Genomic DNA, 8,407 nt, shown 5'->3' on the forward strand with positions numbered 1-8,407 from the left:
CAGTAGTCGCTATCTAACCGATTTTAAAATTGTTGTACTTCTAATTTAGTGATAATATAAATTGTATAAAATACACATAGCCTACTCATCGTTGCACCAATAACATGTGCAACACTAATTGTTTTACTACCAAATTATATGTATTATCTAATTAATTTAAATTACAGGGGAACATTTTCCTTAACATCTCGCATTTTGTCCAAAGCTGTATTTGAGATGTGGGTTGAGTGTGCATTAAAGGGCACTGCACTTTGCAATTTTTAAGACGTGGGGCGGTCTTGCGCTCTTCCTGTCGCGTGCATGCCCTCTCAAGTGGCTAAGACTGCAAGTCAGGGTATTTGGACAGGGCAATTGTGTGAGCAGTGAGCAAATGACTTCTGTCATGTTTGTTTGCCATGTGCCTTTTCCATGTGGCTTTCATTTGTTTCTGTGTGCCATGTGCTCTTCTGTCAGTCTCTAGTCTTGGCCCCACCCTCTTGTTACCTTATTGGTTTATTTGCCCCACCTGTTACCCTCCTGATTTCCTTCCCTGTTTATTCTCTTTGTCCTCCATCCTGTGCCAGTTTGCTATGGATGTTTTCCCCTGTTAGGCGTTGCTGTGTCCTGTCTAGCTCTTCCTTAGTCTGTTTTCCCCTACAGGGTTGTTTTTTTATTTTTATTTTATTAGTAATAAAAAGCCCACTGAAAACTCTGCTCTCAAGTCCTCACCTGACAAAGTATTTCGAATTTGACTTTATAGATGTGCAGAGTCTTAAGAACTTAAGAACAAAAAAAGGAGGAATAACTTTTATAATTTTTCATGCACTTTACTCTATATTCAATACACATTAACATACAATAACTCTGTATCATAAACATCACAAATATTTTTGTTTAAGTTTAAATAAATCCAGTGGAACTTGTCTTATACGAGGTAGGTTTTTTTGTTTGTTTTTCAATAATAATGATAGCATTAAAAAACATGATGAATTTTGAAATCTCTATTCTGAGAACTTAGAAAATCTGTAAGCGTACCTGGAAATAACATTGGCCTCCAAGCATAGCATCCAAACATGCTCTGTATTTGGGTCAGTCCTTCTCCACTTCCATGGTGTTCACACTCACAAATAAGCAACCACAAGTCTAATGCAGAATTCACACTTACAAATTAGTCAGATAGAATAAATAGTAGAGTACTCCCAGGTATTCCTGACTGTGATAGGAACAAGCACAGAGTGAGGAGTCGTGGTGGTGGAGGAATGCTGAAAACTATCAAGGAATGTCGTGAATCGACTGCGTGTATATATTGGCTTCCTCTCATGTGGATAGGATAGACGTGGTAATATGCTGATGACGAGTTGATTGGACAGATCATTTGAACGTGCTCCTCCCGAACTTTGTTAATAAAACATCATAAAGGCATACTTCTCTTGGTCTCACTGTTTCATGATGTAAAGCAGTTTTCAATGATGATGTCATCAAGATGTTGATGATACTGAAACCTCTGTGCTTGCATTCGTCTCTCTTTGTACCTTTGACCATATTCCAGCTTTTGCAAGCAGGTTTCCATAAAACCAACATACCTCTTCCAGTGCTTCGGTTAGTGGTCTTCTTCTTCACTTTATCGACTGTCTGTGTCCTGTGCACAAAGCTTTGTTTGACTTCTACTGAGCTCCTATGGGGGCATGTGTTTACAATCACACAAACACTTCAGGTAAAGTCTTGCAATCCAAATGATTGGTGACGATCAAGTTCTTGCCTTGATGTGGCATGTTCAGCAGAGAGTCTTTCGAAAGCTTCTTGTTGCTTTGGTATACATTCCTTAAACAGACCTGTGGTAAACATGTCTTTGGTGAATACTTTAAAAATACACGCATAATATCATGACTCAAGGTTTATGAATTAAATGAATTACTTACATAGCTTATGCAAAACATCAGGAGTGCCACACAGAGGACTGTGACAGCCACAACGACATAAATTGTATCACTTTCTTTCAATTCCCTTTGCTCAGTTGTCAGATGCTCTAAAAATACAACACACATCAACATCAGATTGTTAGTTTGTCCACTTTCATCATTCATTGGCCTTAAAATCTTCCTTAGGAAGATTAAAAATGTGTGAATGTTATTGCATATAGATGCTTTAATTGATGTGCTAAATTACCCCAGTGAACTTAATTTCGATTTGAAAAGCTACACAAAAAATTATGTTTTTAAGCTTAAGTGTATAAATGCGTTTTGTGCCCATTATAAATCCCCACACTTACCATAAACCTTCAGAACGATTTTGCTTTCCTGGTTCTGATGGCCAAGAGGAGCAGACAGAAAGCAGTTGTAGATTCCACTGTCTTGTGCAGTTACATTAGACAGAAGAAGGCTCTTTGTGCTCTCAATCAGCTCAACCTCTCGTTCGACACCTTCGTATTTTTCCACTTTGCCATTGTTTTCAGTTAGTCTCTTCATTACAAGACCAGTTAATATTCGGGAAGGCCCTTCAGCAACCTGTAAAACAGAAGTTTGAATTAATTAAGTTAAATGGCACTTCATTTAAAACAATACTGAACATATGCTAAATGATATATGGACTAATCTGTAGGAAGTACCCTTACGAAAATGAAAAAGCAAAAAGTAGGCTACTGAAATACTTTCAATGCACCTTGAATTTTATTTTTAGCTTATCCTGTTGCCGATTAGTTTCCCCTCCAGTGGGCGTAATAACACGTGTCTCAATTGCGTGTATCCACTGTTGTGTCCTTAAACGCTCGTTTTTTGGGGGTCGACAACTTATAAAAATTTAGTTCAGGTTTTTTTTTTAGCTTGTTTGTACACCCTTTTTGTTATAAGTCTGTAATTACAAGGAGGCAGCTTCACGCAATACAAAGTAAATGGAGAGGGTTGGTTTGTTTCCCCCGACCCCCCTGTAATAACTATAAAGTTTACTCTATTTTTCTTCCAGTTCACCGGTCACTTATTACATGTGTTTCTGGACAAACTGATGAATTCACATGATTTAAATCCGACTGACAGGAATATCTGAACTGCGGCGCGAACAAACATGGCGGCGCCCATCTCGCGTTATAGACATGTTATAGATCAAGATAATTTATAAAGGTTTTTAAAGGACAAAACACATTCACTTACACGTATTTGAGAATCGGAATATACGATAGTTTATGACATGGTAAGCAAGTTTGTGAATATTTGGAATAAAAAACGGAAAAACTAAATATATCTGTCATTCAGCTATTTTGGCGGTGGAGTCACGTGACAAGCATGACGCGTCGCCATGGAAATAATAAGATGAAGCGTTTTAAAATAGTACTCTGCGGTCAGTTAGAATATTTTAAACTTACCCGTGAAAGGGTTAATTACTACATATATCACACTGACATTTATGTGACAGAATAAAGTTTTTCAAATATTATTAATAAACCGCTTCGCTGCTTAATGCTTTTTAAAAATGTAAATTTCAATTTACGTGGTAATTTGTATATATATATTTTTTAAATATCTTAATAGATCGTTTTAGTGGTTGCTGGAGCAAAACGAACATCTAGTAAACAAAATGACGTTAGGAAAAAAAAACCCACAAGGTTCTCAATAAAATAAACGTTGAACTTTACCTTGTACCATATCACCGAGCGATACTGGACACCCGCCCTTGATTTCGCCGCACATGGCAACACGGCGTCCTCACCAATGATAGCGACAATCTCATTCCTTACACCCTCCGCCACAGCTGCAAATAAAAGACCTCATGTCAACCTTGAATCAACAGAGTCTGCGTGAAAATAGCCTCAGGAGTACGGTAACGGGTGGAGTCTTACCTAGAGTTACGAGACATACGAGGAATTCCGAGAAGTAATGCATGGTCCTGGCAATGTACGTGGTGTCGACACACTGACTTTATATGTGAGCCTACATGCTTGCTCTTAAATGTCTTTTAGGGAAGTTGGGGAATTCCCACGCGAGTGACTGAAGAGAAAGTCTGATGTCAGACTGTAGGGCATCTGATAATAAACCCGGAAGCAGTGATGAGTTTACTTTCACTATTGGCATCTGCCAGAGAAGCTCAAGCGATGAGGATTAAAGAAGTTTGCGTGCGTTTAATATCGCTATCGTTCTTTGTTTGGCCTGGTAAGATCTTATTCATACAAAGTTCCCTCGCTTCACATGTTATCTCGACATTACTTGACATTGAGGCATGACGTTATTCTAAACATAGTGCGATGACAAATGACTCCATTAGTGAGCGTTAGTAAGCCGTACGCCGCATTCACACGGGGCGTCGGCGTCAACGTGTGAAAGCGGCGTTAGAGGCACGAGTGGACAGATGCTTTTTTTTTTACATGCACATATGTTTTGTCATGTTTGGCTTTTTCTAGATTGTAATCATGTATCATTGCTCAAACATGTTTCTTCGAAATGTTTACATCTTAACAATGCAGCTTGTTAAAAAGTTATATATGCAGTTCATTTTAAAATATGTTTGGTAGAGAACGTAATATTATTAATATTAATGGGAAATCCTTTTAAAAAAGCTCAATTGCAGGCAGATCGGGAAAATCCCCTTGTGGGGATTCCCCCATTACGTAATGTTGTTGGAATGCATGCGCGGTAGTTTCAAACAAGCCCTCACTGCCATTCTCGCTTTCTTTTTTCACTATGGAGAACAATTTGCCTTGATATGCATAAACAGCATAAATTACTTATGATGAAATATTGTTTTATTTAAATATCCAAAAACCACTAGAACAATGTTATATATTTTGTTGAGTATGTGTGCTAACTTCATCCCCAAGAATTTTTAAATCCATAGACAATTTTAAAGGTGTCATGAACTGGCTTTTTCATTTTTTTATACTGTTGTCTGAGGTCAACTTATGACGTGTATAAAATCCAGACTAATGTGCTCTAACAAAGTTAATAGGGTCGATTTGGATTTCATGACTACTTTAAATGGATTTTATTCCTCTTGTCCCTCAGTGTGCACTATAGTCACAGAGACCACACAGAACTACATCTGCACGGAAGAATTTCTCCATGTAGAATCTGAATATGCGATGCAGAACCCAGACTGTGATCAGTATTGGTCAGCACAGGAACACGTGAGTAGAACGAAAATAGATTCTATTTATAAAATACTCTTTGCTCACTGACTTTCATGCCGTTCCTTCAGTCCATAGGAACGTTTTTGAGATTCACCGCGGAGTGTCACAGTCCATGCAAAGAGTTGTTCCTGGGGAGAATCATTCTGACGGAATGTCTCAATATCACCCTGGCTGTAATATGCTCAAAAGTGAGTCATTTTCTGTGCACCACAGGTCATGTCTTGTATGAATCTTCATTTGAATAGCACATTAACCAGAATTTACATCTTTTTACATTTTAAAGGATCATCTGACTGAACACCGTGTGAATTTTTACGGTAAGTTTATTTTCTACCAATAACAGTTTATTGTCGGGTAACAAGTTAATGTTTGTTTCTTGTTATTTAGGTTTAATGGTCTCTCAGCCACTGCACAACCCTGTGAAGAGAGAACGCATTGGTAATAAAAAGCAAACACTGTGTGTGTGGGTGGGTGTGTGTGTGGTGGGGGGTAGGTGTGTGTGTGGGTAGGTGTGGGGGCACTACCATCAAAAGTACTGTTTAGTACAGAAATATTTTTGTTTTCATTTCAGAGGATTTCTCTGTTTGTCTTTTTTTAGGCATTTTCCTGGCCATCACCTTGCTGGTCGCAGCCATTGCATGTCTGCTAGTTGTCGGATGTGCCAACAAAAAAAACAACAGAAGCAAGCTACTCACTAAGATAAGGGATGAAGTGAGCCTTCAATAGAGATTCTCTTAAACCTTTTACAGTTTTTACTTTCTTTTTGTTAGCTTCATCACGGCAGGGATATATTTGTATGTAGCATAGGAATTAGAGATGTACCGATACTACATTTCTCAACCGATAGCCGATTATTCAGAATGATTCAGAACTAATGCTGGAAACTGTACAGGAAACCCTCTCATTTGGTACATTAATATAATATTAGAGATTAAAATTAACAACAGAGGTATTATAATGAGCTGCTATTTTCGTTCAGATATAATAATTACACTCCGTTACACGTAAGGTCGTTTTCATAAAGGCTTGTCCTAGTGATACATTTTTTCAAACATAAATAAGCTCCTCTCTAGTGTTTTTTTTCTTTCTGCAAAACACTGATTGAGTGATTACATGAGACATTGTTTTACTTTATCATTCAACATATCTTTTGATGCTCATGGAAAGTTTTTTTTTTTCTGCGGGGCTGTAACTTGTATTGCAGTGGGAGTAAAGACTCGAGATATTTATAAAGCCTATAATAGTAGATAAGTGATGCTTAAAGGGTTAGTTCACCCAAAAATGAAAATTCTGTCATTAATTACTCACCCTCACGTCGTTCGAGACCCGTAAGACCTCCGTTCATATTCGGAACACAAATGAAGATATTTTTGTTGAAAGCTGATGCTGAGAAAGGCTTCAGACAGGCCTCCATTGGCATTCAGTACACTTATACTCCCAAGACGGATAAAAGGCACTCAAAACATCGTTACAAAGTCCATCTCACCACAGTGACTCTACAATAATCTTACGATGCGACGACAATAGTTTTTGTGCGCAAAAAAAATCAAAATAACACCTTTTTCCAGCTTGTTACTGCCTTCCGTGTGTGCCTCCACGACGCATGCGCGAGAATATGACGCAGATCCGGCGTTCGGACAGATGACCCAGAAGTGATTTGTTTACAAGCAGAGGAAGACGCGCGTATCTCAGCTGTTGGATTCTACATTGATCGTGCTTTAGGTCTCGGCGTAGTGCTCAAAATGGGGTTAGAGTGTGCATTTCATGGATTCCCAAACCCCGGCGCTACGTCATATTCTCGCGCATGCGTCGTGGAGGCACACGCGGAAGGCAATAACAAGCTGGATAAAGGTGTTATTTTGATTTTTTTTGCGCACAAAAACTATTGTCGTCGCATTGTAAGATTATTGTAGAGTCACTGTGGTGAGATGGACTTTGTAACGACATTTTAAGTGCCTTTTATCGGTCTTGGGAGTATAAGTGTACTGAATGCCAATGGAGGCCTATCTGAAGCCTTTCTCAGCATCAGCTTTCAACTAAAATATCTTAATTTGTGTTCCGAATATGAACGGAGGTCTTACGGGTCTCGAACGACATAAGGGTGAGTAATTAATGACAGAATTTTCATTTTTGGGTGAACTAACCCTTTAATAAGTGTTGGAGACCCATGAAAACACTTAATTTGGGTTTGATGTCTCACCCTCTGAGTCTGACCCTTTTTAAAAAGGTACAATTATGACTATGCTGCCCCTAAAAATGACACAGCATATTACTATATTAATGCAGCTAAAATAATACGTAAAACGTTTGTGTACACATAGCTAAGTGTACATGGAGACGCATGAAAACACCTAATTTGGGTTTGATGTCTCACCCTCTGACCTCTTTTTTGCAAGGAACAATTGTATATGATTATGCTGCCCAAAAAAAGACATACAGCCTAGTACTGTATTAATATAACTAATGCAATGCTTAACACATTTATAAGCTAAGTGTAATTGAGACACATGAAAACCCTTCATTTGAGTTTGACGTCTCACCCTCTGACCTTTTCTTTCAAGGTGTAATTATATATGATAATGCTGCCCATAGAAAAATGACATACAGCATAGTACTGTATTACTAATTAACTATTTATTTTTGTGTATTTTCTTTGTTTCATATCTACCTCTGATGATTGTATGTTTCAGTGTTAGTATTAGGGGCACTGGACTGGCACATAAAACTGAGAAATTTTTATTATTTACAGTTTTAGAAAGTATTATTTGCGCAAAATTTTCTAAATATATATATTTTTTTAAGTGGATTTTTTTTAATAGTCAAATGAAACGTATAACAACATCTGTTATACACTATAGATAAAAAAAACCTTTATTTTAATATCAAACTTTAAATTATATACAGTTCCTTGCATTATATACAAAATATCAAACCAAGTATCACTGGCAAACAAATGATTTTAGAGCTTTTCTGAGTCAAAGTTGGCTTTAAGTTCATGATTGTATGAAGTCATTTCCTGGCAGAATAATCACTGTTGTTGTTCATTATGTCAACAATAAACACAGCTATTCCGAAAGTGTCAAAGACTTTGTCTTCATTTTTGATCAATGTGTTTTACATTTTTGTCATAAAATGTTTTGATATATATATATATATAAATAAATACTGCTTGTTTTGATAACCTGTTTTATACAGAAAATACATTTAATTGTTTTTTTAATTGTGGATAAAAGTGTTCAAATACTAGGGCAAGTGTATAAAACAAGACCAAAGAACCAAATCAAACACATTGCTAAGTTATATGTACCAATACTA

The 8,407-nt window shown here is 37.2% G+C and overlaps 2 protein-coding genes across 4 annotated transcripts; one reads left to right on the forward strand and one right to left on the reverse strand.

The window, feature by feature from the left end:
- Nucleotides 1-798: 798 nt before the first annotated feature.
- cd83 (CD83 molecule) lies at nt 799-3,999 on the reverse strand. Of its 2 annotated transcripts, XM_079836063.1 has the most exons (6): nt 3,809-3,999; nt 3,605-3,720; nt 2,249-2,483; nt 1,899-2,005; nt 1,739-1,811; nt 799-1,654 (listed from the first exon to the last, which is right to left on the reverse strand). In XM_079836063.1, the coding sequence occupies exons 1-6, from the start codon at nt 3,849-3,851 to the stop codon at nt 1,644-1,646; spliced, it is 585 nt and encodes a 194-aa protein (XP_079692189.1). In that variant the 5' UTR covers nt 3,852-3,999; the 3' UTR covers nt 799-1,643. The 2 variants fall into 2 exon arrangements, with proteins under 2 accessions (XP_079692189.1, XP_079692188.1); XM_079836062.1 differs by having other exon boundaries at nt 1,551-1,811.
- On the forward strand, nt 3,769-5,903 carry LOC307138445 (uncharacterized protein). Of its 2 annotated transcripts, none has more exons than XM_079836744.1 (6): nt 3,769-3,863; nt 4,968-5,089; nt 5,161-5,280; nt 5,376-5,409; nt 5,480-5,530; nt 5,691-5,903. In XM_079836744.1, exons 2-6 carry the CDS (start codon nt 5,045-5,047, stop codon nt 5,816-5,818), a joined length of 378 nt encoding a protein of 125 aa, XP_079692870.1. In that variant the 5' UTR covers nt 3,769-3,863; nt 4,968-5,044; the 3' UTR covers nt 5,819-5,903. The 2 variants fall into 2 exon arrangements, with proteins under 2 accessions (XP_079692870.1, XP_079692869.1); XM_079836743.1 differs by lacking the exon at nt 3,769-3,863 and adding an exon at nt 3,901-4,118.
- The last annotated feature ends 2,504 nt before the right edge of the window (nt 5,904-8,407 follow it).

Source organism: Gobio gobio (assembly GCF_949357685.1).
Source record: "Gobio gobio genome assembly, chromosome: 15".
Lineage (NCBI taxonomy): Eukaryota > Metazoa > Chordata > Actinopteri > Cypriniformes > Gobionidae > Gobio > Gobio gobio.